The sequence below is a fragment of the Lagopus muta genome, chromosome 3 (assembly GCF_023343835.1).
Source record: "Lagopus muta isolate bLagMut1 chromosome 3, bLagMut1 primary, whole genome shotgun sequence".
NCBI lineage: Eukaryota > Metazoa > Chordata > Aves > Galliformes > Phasianidae > Lagopus > Lagopus muta.
In genome coordinates, this window is record NC_064435.1 from 54,794,695 (window position 1) to 54,812,217 (window position 17,523).

Genomic DNA, 17,523 nt, shown 5'->3' on the forward strand with positions numbered 1-17,523 from the left:
TTTGCCTTTTTTCAGTTTCAAATTATCTGAGTCAGGCAGAAAAAAAATCCTGGTTGTCTTTTTTCCCACCAGAAGACAAAAGAGGAAGCAAAGTGTGGATGCTTTCTGCAAAATCTTTGATTTAATAAAATTCCTCCTGACTTAATTTTTTGAACATAAAATATCAAATTTATTAATGGTTATTCAAACTTGTTCGAATTCAAGTTTTAAAATTCACATAATAAAGGCTGCTGACCAAAGATTCTGTTGCCCCAAGTGTGAAGCAATATAATGTCATCTCAGAAACAGAAGAAAAACAGGTTCAATATGAATTTTAAAAAGTATGACTGAGTTAAGTAGTAGTAGGATTTAACATGAACAATTCCAATTTGATTAAAATGTACTCTGAGTATAGTAGTAACTGTGACATTTTCCTTTCACCTGCTAAAAATACTGTATAGAACAAAAAGAAAATATTTGTATCAGAAATTCATAAATCCAGCCTGTTTAAAATTGTGTTTAGAAATCTGCATCCTCAATAAAGATTTTCTTTGAGTGTAGTTTTGATGATACTACAGTTATTTGACATCTGCCTCTGTATGGGAACTGCTGAGTCACGGCCTGAACCTCTGATTGATCACCTGAGGCAAGCCATGAGTCAGCCAGAGGAGCACAGGTGAAGGCAATTCACCTGTGCTGCCGGAAGATCTATTCACCTGTGCTCCTAGACCTATTTAAGAGCTGGCTACCAGAGAGGAAGGATCTCTCCTGGAGATCACCTCTCTTGGTGTTTTGTGGTGAGCCCAGCCAAAGGGTAAGCTCTTCCACTTATTCTCTTTTTGTTATTGTTGTCTACTTTGCCTGACTCTCTTGATTATATTGTGATTATAGCATCTTGATATCTATTGATTGTGCAATTATATTGTGATTATAACATCTTGATATCTACTGATTATACAGCTGTCTATCTGAGAGAGCCACGTTTGTGCAGTTTTGCTGGGTTAGTTACCTTCCCAGTTTTGTTGGGTTAGTTACCTTCCCATTACAATCATGGTTGATTATTCCTTTCTGAAATTAAAAATTAAGTCACCAGCTTTGTGTTTAAGCTATAAGGATTCTATGTGAAGATATGTTTGGGTGGATATTATGAATATGTGAAGAATAATAAATGCCTGCCTTCCTGCCCTTATCTGACTTAGAAAGAAGAGAGTTATGCCGCTTAGCTGTTCTTGTTGTACTAATGGCATCTAGGAAAAAAATACATGTACAAAAATATATATATATATGGCAGATTCATTGGTTTATGACTAAGCCACCCGTTATTCTCATATATCACAATGTCAAAAAGATATATTTCGGCAATTTTGTTTAAAACAGCAGAAATAGAAGTACATTCCAATCAGTAGGAATAGTAGCATTCTAAGCATCCTCATTTAAAAGCATTAGTATAGAAAGTAAGGAAAAGCATATTGCAGCGTTAGATAACTTCTTTTTAAATGACAGTGTTTGGTTTTCTCATAACTACTTTTGTAACTCCTTTAAGAATCTCTTGTCCAGGTTATTTTTTCTACTATAAAATTATCAGCCAGGGAGAACTGTCTTTGAATTTATTTTAAGTTATGGGGATCCCAAGGAGGTTATTACTGGTGGTCTAAGCAAGTAGACACTTTTCTAGTGTTTGAATCTTAGCCACCCATCTGTTCTCTCCATAAAGGAGATAAATGAAGTCTATCCTTTGTCCTACAGTACTGTGTATGTTTATGAATCAGTTCACAACTCAGGGACATGCTCTAGTAAAGAGCCTTAGCAGGTAAGATAGGTAGTTAGTCATGATGCGCTTGAAGGTCTTTTCCAACCTAGATGATTCTATGATTCTTAAGATACTAACTACAGACCATTCGGATTTTAAGGTGCTTTTCTTTTTTTTTTTTTTTTTTTTTTTTTTTTTTTTTTTTTTTTTTTTTCAATAGTACCTCATTAAAGTCTTCCAGGATTAAAATAGAAGACACAGAGTCCTCTCCTGCTAATATTTAGTTCTGTCTGAGAGTAAAATTTTATGCAGTTGAAAGTTAAGTAGAACACTGTGTTATGATCTTGTAAGTAAGAAGTTGATCACAATTGCTGTAAATCAGTTTCTTTGCACTTCCAGTGTCTTAAAATCCTGGTTATCAAGTCTAATAATAGCAAAGAATCACTTCTTCACATCAATGGCTTTTGGGTTTGGGGCAAAATACTCTTTTTCTTGGATCAAAGAAATTGAAGCACAGACAAAGGAAAAAAAAAGATTCTGTTAGTGGCTTTGCTAGTATTTCAAAAGCAGCATATAGCACCATGCAGGAGATTCTTTGCAACATTGGAAGGATGCAGCACCAACACTGAATTCACTGTGCCCAGCCAAAATGGAAAAGTGTTTAATAAATCTCAGCATTCAAAGCAATTATTTTTGCTTCAGTAATATCATGTAGTCAGAGAGATTCCCAAGGCTTCCTAGTCTCCTACTAATCATCTTCCTACTGAGTTAATGCAGAAGATGCTCAGATGGCTGGAGTAAAAATTGTGTGGTCAAAGATATGAAAGCAGTGAAGCATGTAGTGATGGTGTTGCATGTTTTTTCTCCTCCATGTGGAAACATGTCATTACCACCTTGATTTTGTGTGTGAAAACTATACTACTAGAATTATTTTACTTATCAAACAGAACTTCTAGTTTTCAATCAGTAAAATTTGTCACTACTTCAAATGTAAGACTGAATATTAAAAAAAAAAAAAGTATAAAAACTAGTAAAGCAAACCCTAGGACTTTTAATAGTTTTTTTGGATATAGTTTCTCTTACTGGATGTAACAGGAATATTTGACAAGGATACTTCAGATTTTCCACACATTTAAGAAAAGGACCCTTTAATTTTCCCGAGTGAAATAAAAGTATTGTAGGAGTAAACTAGATTTGAAACAGTATGAAGTTTTAAACCAGACATATGCCATTGCTGACTGCCAGTCACAGGGTAGCTGCATAAGTTGATGTGATAGCATCCTCTGCATGTTATGTTTGTGGTGACAGATCCTTTTTGGACACTTGATTGATGGTGTTTTTGACATTCCCACTACAGACAAGCTGCCTGAGGTTATTTTACTTTCATGCCATTGTCATTTGACATTAATAACTGTTGAAACAGGTATGAATTGACAATCCTGGGGAACTGTCGAATTCCCATACCAGATTCTTGTAGCTGGCCTGCTAGTTTCAGTCCCAATGCAAATGTTTCCTCTTTGTTCAGGCAGGTTTTCATGATTCTTAGTTTGCACCTGAAAGCAAACTTGAATTGAGAGCAAAGGTTGCCAGGGATATTTTCAAGTAATGATGCTCTGTCAGCTTGCTGTTGTACCATTGGCCATACTAATGCTTGATAAATATTTATGGCATTATGAAAAGCATTAGCCCACAATGTGAAGTAATATACCCAATCTGTAAAGGTACCTAGAAATCTAACCTCAAGGACTAATTAATTGTGATGGCATTTTATTTTTGGAATGCCATAATTTGTTTCTGTAAGATTAATCACTGAATAAAGTGATGTTCACTTTAATTCAGAGCAGAAAATAGCTATATAGTTAAAGAGGAAAAATAAAAATAAATAATAATGATAAAGAGGAACAGGAGGAAAACAGCTACATTAGTACTAGCATGGAGCAGAGTAAATCACTTATTAACTATAAGCGATTAACTGTCTCTCTTCATTTTCTTATACATTCACTTTTTTGTAACAATTGAGCAAGAAAGTTCTCTTTCTCTTTGTATGGAAACCATGTTCTCAAGCAGCATTTCTTTGTTTCCTACTGTTGTAACTTTGGTTACAGTCTACTAGTCAACTGTGTGTGGTATTTCTGAGTTTGAGAGAAAGATGCTCTTTTTTCCTGGAGTATTTCCTTTGCTGTCACTGTTCATGGACTCTTGCAGTCCCAGAGTCATTGTGATGATGCTGGCATATTAACTAGTCTTGCAGTTAGTAGGCAGAATTCCTTAAAAAGCATTTGATTAATGCTTTTAATACACAAACCACGTATATTGTATGCGGTTTCATATTGCTATGGTGTCAGTGATTTTTATTTTTTATTTTTTATTTTTTTTGCTGCACAAAAATGCTCTCAGAAGAGTCATTCTGGGCCTGACTTAAGGGGAGATTATATCCCCTGTGTCATATATCCAGCAGCTCGTGTAATGAGTGGTATGCTTTCCTTATCTGATTCATGTGTGTGCACTGGAAAGGAGCAGTGTAGGTAAGAATGTAGATATTATGTGTAAATAAAGTGCACTTTAGGGAAATAGCTTAATGGAAGGTAACATCAATATGATAAATTTTTTAAATACCATTTGTGCCTTCAAAGGCATTCACATAGTGCACTAGGTATTTATATTAAAGATGGTACTGTGTGGTATCTGGGTGCTGCCTAATCCCCTTGATCAGACTTTCAGAAATGAAGTTTTCAGGAAAATGTCAGTTTTCACATGGCTGGGGAACTACCAGGACACATTGCTGGCCATTTGCAAACAGAGATAACTGCACAAGAGTAAAATTAGTGGAACCCTATCTGTGATGAATCATTTAGAGCTCCAGATAAGTTTTGATGATTGTTAGCAGAAATATTAATAAATGTCTTTTTTTCTTAATCGTTGTAATTAACAGTGCTACCCTCATGCCAAAACATTTTAAAAATAAGAAATGGTAGGAGAATAAAAGCTTCTTTTTGTATAGCCCTTGGACTGTGTCTCCAGCCAGTTAAAAAAAAAAAAAAAGCATAAGGAAAATATACCAGTGTTTAAAGTTACAAAATAATGCACGTTTCATAAACCTTCATTTTACTTTTTTCCTTAGTTATATGCACTTATGTAATAACAAATGAAACTACTGCAGATTAAAGAGTCAAGAATCACAGCACAAGGAAAACACAAAGCAGTTTTCAGAGGTGGTATTTATTGAAACACAAGCAAAAGGTCTGTGTGTGAGTTTCAGATCGTCAAGTGTAATTGCCAGTGGAAAAAGAATTTTAATAAATAATTTGCTTTTAGAGTTGCAGCCCACTATCTTTGTTGCTACCTAAACAAGAAGCAAATTTTTCGTTTACATACAGATTAATTTTCTGTTATTTTACATTTAATGGAACTTCTGTTGCCTTCATTACTGCCTATCTATTATTATAAAAATTTGTGTCATTCATGCATTACCAACATTAATAAGTAGTGCGTGTTATTACTCAAAACGTAATATCCATATACTCTTCTGAGTAACCATAAAGAAGTAGTCACATAGAAATGAAGTTGCTGTGTACATTATATACAGCTCACTTAAGTAGCACAGTGGTCCTGTGGGTATTCTGTGGATTTTTTTTTTTTTTTTCCTATTCTAATTAAAGTTAGGTGATTTTTAAGAGACAGAAAGTGATACACGTGGCTTTTCTGTGCCATCTTTCGTTCTTGGTAGCAAATATCAGATCTAAGTCCTGTTAATCCAAACTGGAAACACTTTGCATTTCTATTCAGAGTAAAGATATTCAACTAGATTTGCTCTTCTCATAAGTGCAACTTAAAGGGAAGACAAGCCAAACAACTCGTGCAGAAAATGTTTCAACAAGAATTAACTTTTTAAGATCACAGACTTTAACATTAGGAAAATGACATGGATTTTTTGGGTCTGCATAAGGACAGTTTCTTTTATCCTCCTATTATACTGCATATGTGTTATTTCCAACTTAAACGTTTGGTCCTTTAGGTGGGCTGCTTCTCAACCCTATTTTCGAAGTTTATGAGCCGCACTTATATTGAGCCTTTCTTCTTTTTACCAGTGCAACAATGTACTGTTGCACTGGTAAAAAGAGCTCCTGTTGCACTCCTGGGAAATAGAGCACAACCTTATGGATCTGGAGATGGCATTGCTCAAAGAGACAAAAGTTAAACAGAGCCAGGAGAGTGATCACCTCTTCTCATCTGATCACCTCTCTTCTGCTCTATGGCAGCCCATAATGGTGGGTGATGATGAACTTCCATAAGACTTCATAATGTGAACTTTGGAAATGAATGTAAAAAAATGAGATATTATTAGCGGTCACAGTGCATAGGGATTTAGTCCTCAAACAAAAGGCTTTCTAAGTTAGTAGACTGAAGATAGCCACACTTCTAGCAAATACAGAGAAAGATATCTAAGGATGGTGAATAAATTTATATTTGTACTTATGTTTATACTTTATGTATAAAACCGCTTCCATCCCTTACAATATGTTCTGTAACATGATCTGTTTTAAACTAAGTGCTGGAAAAGCTCTTAATTATTACAAATTTATATTTAAAACACCATTTGCTGATATTATTTTATCATTGAGATTGTATCATATTATATCAACAAATGCATTCATCATCCTGTGGTATAGCTTACTGAAATGTACAGTGTCAGTGGCTGGAGTATGTATGACACCACTTTATCCCTCTGAGAACAGATGTACAAATGACATCTTTAGGCATAACCTGGAAGCTCAGATAAATTTCAGGAAAGCATTGCCAGTATCAAGATGTGTATTTACAGATAAAAAGTTTAAAGCTGTGCTCCCAAAAATATTTGTACAATAACCAGTGCGTAATTAAGGTATCCCATCAGTATGTATTTTGTGACACCTCATGACATTTGTATAGCAGCATCATATAAATAAATTATGAGCAAGGTGAAAATGCAATCATTCTGATTTTGTTTATAGCTGTGAAAACATGCTTTACAATCTATCATTCACTCCAATAATTCATTATCTTAAAAAGAAACTATTTTTTTTGTGTGTGTGTGACAAGTACCAGTTACCACTAAAAAGTCAGCATTTACTACCAGTAAATTTAATCTATATGCATTAAAGAGAATTTTGCTGCTAGTTTTGTATTGCCCTATTCCACTGTAATATTTCATGTTTCTATATACGCATATAATCAAAATAAATAAGTTACTTAACAGTGGTATATCTCTTTAGTGATGTGGCAGCAGTCATTCTTAAAGATTACTACTTTGGCTTATCAAGTTATGTACTACAAGTTATAATAAATACATTTTAAAATTCATAAGTAATATTTCATTTGTTACCCAGAAACACAAAGCATTCCAGGCTTTCTACAGATGAATGGTGAGCTATGTTAAAGATATGCACAGTGAAAGGAGAAATACGACTTTAGCTTTGAAATGTAATTCACCTGCTTCCAAAGATTTCAAATGTAAGACAAGGAAAAGGTCTAAGGAAATACCTTGCAAGTAAGCAATAGCTATCAGGATGCATTAAGTGAAACTAACTCACACAGTATCCTTGTACTCTTGACCTTCCAAACACATTTGTAGATAATGTTGATGCTTCTGACAGCATACACAAATCCTCACAGTTCTTTGTGAAGATATTTCAGTTCTGCATTGAAACTGTATTCTCTGTCATATTAAGATGACAGTTGTTGTAAGATACAAATTTTGAGTTATGCAGCAGTCCTGTGTAGGTTACAGTCTATGTTGCAAGGTACAGCTGTAATCTTGTAGTGCTTACAGTTACGGAGTTTCTTCTGTGTGACAGGTGGGAAATGGGTTAATCTGGGTCTTATCATCAGTGTCTTGCAAAGAACAAACAGCAGCTTAAATAAAACTGCCACTCTGAAAGGCTGAACTGAAAGTTCTGAATCTAAACTTTCAAGATCCAGATGTTGCTGTTACAGAGAGGAGAGTGGACTGGGAAAGTGAAAATGGAAAAACGTTCACAAGAAACAGCTTGATTTCCCCAAAATCTGCTGGAATTGTGGTGTGAGAATGTATGTAAACAGATCTTGCTGCTTTAACTTGAGAGTACTATTATGAATATATACTGATATTAAGTGAAATTTATGGAATGCCAATACATTTCTCTTTCTCCTTAGATGTTTCCAAAATTAGAAAAGTTTGTTCTGTATATGTTTACTCATTTCATAAGTATAGCCTTTCAGTCTGGGTGCAGGCACAATGAAATAAAATATAAATTGAAAAAAATGTAGAAATATAAAACATTTTATTTTGGTCATCCTCCAGGAAATAATGCAAGCTCTTTATGGAGTTATTCACCCTCACAGCATTTTCATTGTTCTGTAATACAATCTAGGCAAAAATGAACATGTGAGAGGGAAGGAAACATAGGAGCAGTAGACTAGGTTTGTACCTGTGTGGCCTTTCTGAACAGATTCTCCACTGTTTATCTGCAGCTGGAGTTCCAGGGCAAGTCTGCAGAAGGCCTCTCTTGGGGACTTGACCTACTCATTTGCCAGTGCACTGCCCTATCCCTGTGCTGGCAGCATACAGCAGTGTGTCTTGTGAAACCCTCTCCATGGGAAGGTGTGATTTATAGGCACAGCTCTGGTTCAGCAGACATCAAGAATATGCAAGGAAACAACTAAGGTGGAAGAAGGAAGAGAAAGCTGGAGGGAGATTTCTTCATGCATGAGCAGAAAATAAGTTTTGGAGCTATGCTCTTAAATGAATTCATCTTATTCCTATTAAAATCCTTAAGTTTTTATTGTCCAGAAATATACCTGCTCTCTCCATATTTCCATCACAACTGTGCCTTTATTAAAAGTATTAAGAAGCAGTATGCTGCTACCTCAATATTTTCATCTTATATACAAAAGTAAATGTTATCTTGAGGTTACCAAAAGAAAGTTCTGTCTCTTCCTACAAGAAGGTGAGGATATTATTAGAAGACAAACTTTGAGAATCTGGATACTAAAGACTGCGAAAAAATCAATAAGGGCTAGAGGAAGTCTCTTGACTTGCAGTTCTCTGAAGAATCCCCTAAATTTTTTTGTGTCTCTGTGACAGCAACCATGTTAGTATCAAAAATCTCCTAACAGGCTCTGTCATTTGAGCTTTCTGTCAAGAAACTCCATCAGCTGACAAAATAATTTAGGAACAATCAATGTCTGGATTACTCACAGCCCAGAATAAAACAGTTTAGCCAAGTGTGTCCTGGGGACCTGGAAGAAAGACCTGTTTCCCTTTCTTTTTCTGCAAAGGTTTCTGCCCTTGCCTAGCCAGGCAATGATTCAAAGACTGTAGCAATTAGACATGGAAAGATTTTGCTTCAATATAGATTTGTGCTAATTACTGTGAGTCATCATCACCAGATGCTTCAAGGAATGCATGCACTGTTGGTTTTTGTGTCTGATCAAATTTCAGTGCTGCATTGGAGATATTGTCACCAAAGTATTTTCCAGATGTCTCCAAACATAGGAATAATTAAAAAAAAAAAAAGAAGCATGGCATTTTAATGGAAACATTTCTAGATGACTGAAGTATCTTGCTCCATTTTATAGGGAGGGAGAGGAGGTTCTCTTAATATAACACACTTGGTGTGAGATTAAGAAACAATGGTTCAAATGTTGGTCCAACTAGTTTATTATAAATCCTAATCAGGGAGATGGGGAAGGGAAGGAGGGCGATGGAAAAGATAGGAAAGAAGCAAGAATCGTGTAAAGCGGGGATAGTCAGCACCAGGATCCAGCAGCGGTCCTATTGCACAGCATTTAGAAGGTCTGAGGCAGAAGCAGCAGGAGAGCAGCAGCAGCGTGGTTGGCCTTGGGCAGCAAGCAGGTAGCAGGAAGAAGTCACAGAGCCAATGCGGGAGGAAGCAGCAGGACTCAGGCAGCAGGCCCAGGAGAGTCCGTCGGCATGCAGGAAATCCGTAGTGAGGAGTCTGGTGGCAGACACCTTTGTTCTTCTTCAGCACGCTGGTAGAGCGCAGAGCAAGTCCAGGAGGGAGAGAGGCAGGTTGTGAGGTTTTTCATGGCAGAAGCCTCTTCTTCATGTGGAATCTGTTGTCAGAAAACCTCAACCTCATGGTTGTAGGTCCCATTTTTATCCTGCTGCCAGCATGGCATTCCTGGGTGCTTGGGTAAGTCATGTGCAGCACCTCCTGACATGGCCATCTTCCTTGAAATAAGCCCACATAAAAGGCCGCTTCATGGCCATTAAGCTGCGGCTTATCTCTCTCTCGTTGCCCCTGGCCTTGTCCATCTGTGTCTCTCTGACAAAGGGTTTCACAACCCTTGCACAGGACTTGCTTGGACTCGTTCATCTGTGTCCCCAGCAAGCTTTGAGACAATGATGTTGAAGAATAATCTCTTACATGAAGTCAACCAGTCTTAAGGACAATCAGACATAGACTATGACAGTGGGTGTTCATTCTGGGCCTTGTGCCCAGCCTGCTCTCCAGAAGGTTTCCCTTAGGTGAAGCCTGCTCCATAATAAAAGGCAGTCAGCTTATATGTGTAATTCTTATTAACTGTGGTTTCACACTGTGTGTACGCCAGTTTGAGACATTTGTTTGGCCAGTGCCAGAGATTTTGTGACATCAAATTTGAGAGTGGATAGCATGAGGCTGGGTGTGCAGAGGAGCTATTGTAATGTCTCAGGGAGAGTTCACATTTCAGTAGACTGGCAGATAGCGAGCACTCAGATGTAGATCATTGGGATGCAAGGAAGACTCAGAAAGGAAGATTTGAATTTTTATATAGAAGTTCCAACTAATAAACAAGTTGTTACGTGACCAGAAGTAGTTGAACTGAAAAAATTCCTTGTTCTGTCTAACTTGACAGGCATAGGCATTCTGTACAGCAAAGATGGAAAAATTGTTTTTGAAGAGCTTCCGATTGCAGTCATTTCCTTAGGTCCTAGAAGAATACTCTAGACCCTTTTAAAAAAAGGTCTTTCAGTAGTTCAGATTTAGCTAAAGAGCAGCAAATGCTATTTCAGATATTATATCTCAAGTTTTTCTAAATTATACTATATTTCAAGCAAGCTTTCTGGAAAGATGCTGCTTTGAAAATTCACTTATTCTTTCTCTTTTATGTTAACTTCACATCCTATCCCCAAATTTGAAAATGAGAAATTTAGTCCTAATATTCTAAACTCTTACATAGGTTTCTGAATCACAATTAAGAAAGAGATGTGGAACTTTATGCTAATAACTCCAAGTAGTTTGTGAGAAGGTAGTGATTTTTCGCCATTTTTGAGTAAACTGTCAACATTAAATCTTAAATATTTTTATTATCTTTCCAGAGCTAGAGGCAGAAGAATGGTGCAAACATCTTTGCATGGAGTGTCTAGGAACCAGGCTTAATGATATAAGTCTTGGAGAGCCAGATTTGCTTGCTGCTGGAGTCCAGAGAGAACAAAATGGTAAGTTACTTTGTAATTGCTCTTATATGAGGTATTAGCTTATGTCCCATGTTATCTTTGCTAGTGTTTGTGTAGTTGTATGGATTTTTCTTTTTACCTAAAAGTAACTCATTAGTAACTAAGCATATAGATGTCTTTTCAATGCTTCATCATTGGTCTTTTGTTTGTTGGTTTCTTTGTTTTTCTACAAATAAATATGATTAAATTCTATACCAAATAGCATACATGCAGTGACTTCATGTCTTCACTGTGGATGGCAGTGATGACCTTTCTGGTTGTGAAACAATGGACTCTATGCAGCGGAAAAAAACAGTAGGTGTTGTTCCACAGCCTTTAAAAGGCAACAATGAACATTTCAACAGCATCTTGAATCGGAAGACTCATACTTGCTTTAAACTCATACTTGCCTGGAATAATGAAAAATCTACATCCAAATGTTGTCAGTTACAGGTGGAAAGGACAACGGAATATTCTAGTAAGCACTAAGTCAAGCTTTTAAGTCTTTGAAGCATAAATTTAGATAAATGTCCAGAAGAGTTGCTAGTGGATGGAATATCCAATAACCAAAGAAAATCTGTGATTATCCTGTCACTTAGTTCCAATTAATGAACATGAGGGCAAAACCAAAATGTGCTCATTCATTCCTCCCTAAATTATAGCACTCAATAATTATTACTGTATTGATGTTTTTATAAAATCCAATAGCTTTTAACAAAGTAATAAAACAAACTGACTCAGTGTTCATAACGAAACAAGCCAACTATCATTATAAACAAAATGACGTAATTAGATTGCAGAATGAATAGCGCTATGTCAATTATATTTTATTAAATTCTTATCAGATTCCAGACATCACTGAACTTAATAACATAAAGTATACAGAAATATCCTCAAGAAATTCTATTCTAACATCAGTTATTGTTCTTTTTGCAATTTAAAGGAAGTTCAAATATTTGTGAAATTGTTTCCACACTCTGACTCGGCATTTAATTTGTGTCTTGTTTTAACTTTCCACTTTTCTCAAGCTGTCATGCAAGTATAGAAGGAAAAGCTACTAATGTTGTAGGAAAGTGATAATGATCAGATACCACTCAAAGTATCTTACCTGCTGTATGCTTGTAGGCTATCGGTGTAGGACTTACATGCATACCATTGAAGAGAGAACTATGTGAGCAGGTGAAGTTAGCTCATGAATTAGCAGGGAAATAAATCTCGTGAAGAGTCTCTAGTGTGAGCAGGAAAATAGCTTGAAAATCCATAAGCTGTTTCTGCAGTGAAATCATGTAGTGTCTAGCAGCTTTCAGACCTGGATAGTAAATACTCTATTCCATCTTGTCCTTTGAAGGGAAAGATTCATCTATACACATGACCTCCAAAAGACATAGATTAGTTCTATTGTATAAACTAGTCTTGATTCAATTCCTTCAGTGTAGAATTAATTGCAGTACTCCCAACCAGCATATATGAACATAATTAGCATCTTCATTGTTCTGTGTAAGTCAATGAAAGAAAACAAAGAGTCAAAGTATGTATTTTTTTCTGCTCATGTGAATAAGAATGCATGGAGGGCATAATTAACCGTATTTTCATTACTCCAGTGGCTGTACACATATCATCCAATATTTGAGAGCTCTACTAAACCATTAGTTACGTTAGTTACATTAGATACCTATCTGCTTCCATCTCTCATCCTCTTGATCCACAACTCAACTTTTTAATAAGCATGTTTGAAATTCAACATTGTCTCCTTAGTTGTCTTGTTCTGGATGTAACGTAAATTCTGATTTGGAAGTGTCTTTTAATCAATTTGAAAGGAAAATATGGAAAGAAGTCTTTTTTTTTTTTTTTTTTCACTTGGGTGCTGTAGGAGCTTTTGTTAGGGATTCCTTAGGTACAGCTAGTCAACTGGAACAGTGACTTCAGCTCATTGTAGTTATCTTATTCTGCAAACTTCAGTGTTGCTCTCTGCATGACAATTTTATAAAAAAAGTGACTAATAGGAGGGTGGAATCATTTGGTGAACTCTAATAAAAATTTCAAGTGTATTTCCTTGCACAATTTCCTCATTTTTATTCATATGTGTTCTGCATATAGTTTGCTTCATCCTAATATTTTTAATACGTTATGTTCTTCATCTGCCCAAGTATACCAAGTTCACAGATTGCATTCTCTGTGAGACTACAGTATCAGTAGGTTTACAGTTTTAGATTTTCTTTGACATTTTAAGGGCTAAAAGCAATTGAGTAATAGTGTTATAATGTACCGCTTATATCTCTATGATATGACAGGGTGTTAACATCATTAATTCCAACAGAGTAGGTGTTAATCCCATGTCTTTCTTAAATGGTTTCTTTGCCTTAAAAATTTTTTTGAAGTGTTTGCAATCTGATACTTCTTGGATCAGAAAAGAACTAACCAAAGGAAGTGGTTTTGTTTCATAACTACTTGACTTTGTCCTAGCAATGTTATTTTTAATATACTCTGTTCTTCATCTGTCCAAGTACTTACCCATTCCTGTCCTTTATAGGACATTTGCATAATATGTAGCAGGACCTCCTAAGGGTATTCAGTGAAAATATCGAGTAACTTGGCTATCTCTAGAGAAAAGAGTATGTTTTCTGTTATGTAGATTTCTGTTTTAGTTGCTAAAACTAAGTATATGGCCCTCCAATTTACTTTGCAAGGTTTGCAATAAATCATGAGTTTATTGTGATTTGTCTGACATCTCTTTTTCATAGAAATATAGAATCATTAAGGTTGGAAAAAACCTCTAAGGTCATCTAGTCCAACCATCACCTACCATCAAACCACTAAACCATGTCCCTAAAAAGTTACATCTAAGCTTGTTTGTCCTTCTCTACATCTCTACATTCTTGTAGCTCCCCTAAGGTGATTTATTTACTTATTTATTTATTTGTGACAGATACAACAGTATGGTTTATAAAACAGTTTGTTTCAAGGACTGGCAAAATTGGTGTTTAGTGTGCAGTTGTCATGGGATGGCCACACATTGTTTACATATTTCTGTCACCTGGGAGAAAAATACATTGCAGCACAGTGACTGAAACAGATTAATTCTTGTATAATTTCAGGTTGTTCAGTAGGTACCAGTGAGATCTCTTTTACTGGGACTGCAGGACTGCATCGTTGCTTGACCCTCTAGCACCAAACAGTTCTGTGCTGATGGAAGTTACAAAAGCCAGATTATAGATATCCACTGCTTAGAGGAGACAATTCTAGATATTACTGTGGGAAGAACAGAGAAGAATTCTAAGTGATACTTGTGCAAAACACATCAGTATCAGAGACCTTCTCACTGTTTCAGCTCTGTTATTCCTTCACATATTACCACAAGCATGACCGTGTAAACTGCACTGCATAAAATGACCCCTATGTTGTTTTATTTTTATATCCATGGCTCAAAACCAGTGGCTGGTTAGTTTGCAGTGATACCAATTTTCTAATAAAATTGAGATCTAAGTGAAGCTTCTTTCACTATCCAACAATCTTACATCCCTGAACTTTACTTATTCTAGAGAGAGGAGGATTGTTATGCTGATGCTGATTGTGACTACTCAGCCTCAGTCTTGCAGGATAACATCATCTCTCACCTCCCTGTTTTCTGAGGCTTTTTATTATACCTATTTGTTTCCTGCTAATTCATGGGATTTTTCTGTGTTCCTCATCCCTAAAACAGCAACCTTGGTCCTGTTTAATTTTTTATTTTCTTTTTTCCCACAGCAAATGTAGTTTCTTACTGTTTGTGAATATCTATTTAGATTATTTTATTAAGAATGATAATATAGAATTAAATCAAATGCAGTGAAGACTACATGATCTCATTTAAATAATGAACTTAGTAGGAGTGCAGCTGTATGTACAATGATAGGACAAATAATAATATGCAGTAACAACTCCGAAAAAGAAAGTCTGGACTCAGCTGAACTCTAATAACAATGACTACAAATAATCTTTTATGCCATGATTCTTACACATGCCTTTCATATTGCTTAAGTTTCTAAAGCTACTGACAGAGAAAGAGAAGGTACATGTAGAGTGGTGTCTCACCAGTGCTGAGTACACAGGGCTGATCACCTCCCTGCTCCTGCTGGCCACACTATTTCTAATGCAGGCCAGGATGCCATTGGTCCTCTTGGCCACCTGAGCACACTGTCGGCTCATGCTCAGCTGAGCATCAACCAACACCCCCAGGTCCTTCTCTTCCTCACACTCATCCAGCCACTCATCCCCAAGCCTATAACACTGCATGGGGTTGTTGTGCCCAAAGTGCAGGACCCAACACTTGGCCTTGCTGAACCTCATCCCATTCACCTCAGCCCAATTGAATGTTTGTTTTCAAAGCCTCCTCTTGTTTGGATTACACCAATCTGACTGCCTCCTTCCATAAGCACCTCTTCCCTCATGTTAAAGTTGAAATGAAATGGGGCCTGTGTGTTACAGGATTTCAGTGCTATCTGCCGAGCTTTCTAACTGAGATGATTTAGGCAAAGGAATCCAGTGATAAAATGATTAGAACAAGGTCATTAGGGTTTCCAGTCAAAGCATTAAAATAAGTATGGCAAAATGTCAGCATTTTCGCTCATACTGTCTTCCCTACTCCCTGAACCTTAGGTATTTTAGTGGGAGAAGGATTATACTGTCGATGCTGATAAACTGTGCTTGCTCAGCCTCAGTCTTGCCTTGTTCCAAAGGATAGCATCATCTTCCACCTCCCTGTTTTCTAAAGCATTCATTAACTTTTGTTTACTTAGTCTTACTAGTCAATGGACTGTTATCATCTCATCCCAATGATACATAGATGATGACTGATCCACAGAGAGGCTAAATATCTTATTTCATGTGAATCAGAAAATCTGAAAACTGAATTCATGTGGGACTGAGTCCAGACATTCCAAATATAGCCTTTGAATGTTCGTGCTGATACGAGTTTAAAGGAAAAGCTTCTCTCTACATCCAGAATGATATAATTGCCATTATCTGGAAACCTGTTCAAATGGATAAAATAGACTCTACATTTTAATTACAGAAATCATTTAATACTATTCGCACCATCTGCTCTCTTCATTTTTCTGCTACATGGAAGTATTACTAAGTTTTAGCTTCAAAAGTGCTCTTGTACACATTCTTTTCTTGCCAGTTTAAGTACCAATGGTCCTACATTTTGCCCTGAAGCTCATGTTCAGTTCAATCAGCCAGACTTTCTTTAATCCATGACACCTCACCTCAGACACTGACCTCCACTGCAAAGTCAACAAATGTCTCTTGACAGTTTGAGGATATTATATGTCCTCAATGCCCTTCATGCAATATCCTCTTACACTTCAGAGCAGTACAGCATTTTGTGAGAGTTCTGGTGGCTTCTAAAGGAGCTTGAAATATTCGATGTCTTCAACACGATTGTATAATGTCTACTTCAGAAAGTAATTGTACCTTTCCATTTTCTCTTCTGTCTCAGGCATTCTATCAGTGATGTTAAGGGAAAGATTTCACCTCATATAATAGTGCCATTCTCACCCACGCACTGTGTGATTTCAATTGATGTAAAGGAAAGGTGGAGTGAATCAGCTGATACACCAGTCATACCTATCTTTCAAACAGGGAAGGAACAGGAAGCAACAGTGTGGTAGTGCAAAACTGGAGTCTAATATATGACAAAAGCACATTTCTATATCTCGTAGACAATTTTGTGTGGTGTACCACAGCAGCATTTAAATGCTGAAAAAGGGCAAATATATAATTTCATAATAAATTGAGTGATCTGATTTTCCACCATTCCCTTCCCATTGCAGTCACTGGCTCTCAATTCTGTGTGAGGGTTTTTCATTCAGCAGATGTTAGATTCAACCCATGCTCAATACCTTCTTCTGAGAGTTAGGGAAAGTTCTTTGTAGCAATTTCAACAGCATGTACTAATGTGTTTTTACTCTGTATCAGAAGACTTGTGCAAAACATTAGAAATTTTTCACTTGATACCTTATTCATAAAATACGACTTATAGGGCTAAGACCCATTAATGTGATTAATGGGAACGTGAGTCCGGAAGAAGAGGGTGAATGGCTATGAGATGGAATGAATCAATATGGGAGTCATCGATGGGAGAAAATTAAATTAGCTGGAACACAATTACATTGAGAATGGCCTGTTTGCTTATAGCAATGCAGGACAGCAAATCTAAGTGCCCAGTCAGCAGTTCTATTAATTTTTCAGCCAAACTTTTGTAGCTTTATTGATATGCCCATACTCATTCACCTTCAATATATTTTATATTATCTCAACTATTTGGTGCATTTTCACTGATTTTACAGAAAAGTAC

The 17,523-nt window shown here is 36.4% G+C and overlaps 1 protein-coding gene across 1 annotated transcript in view; it reads left to right on the forward strand.

Moving 5' to 3' along the window:
* Positions 1 to 17,523, forward strand: part of DOK6 (docking protein 6) — a 236,440-nt gene that overhangs the window by 125,552 nt on the left and 93,365 nt on the right. The window contains exon 4 of the mRNA XM_048940757.1: positions 11,070 to 11,189. Coding sequence (XP_048796714.1) covers positions 11,070 to 11,189 — 120 coding nt within the window. The remainder of the gene's footprint in view (positions 1 to 11,069; positions 11,190 to 17,523) is intronic.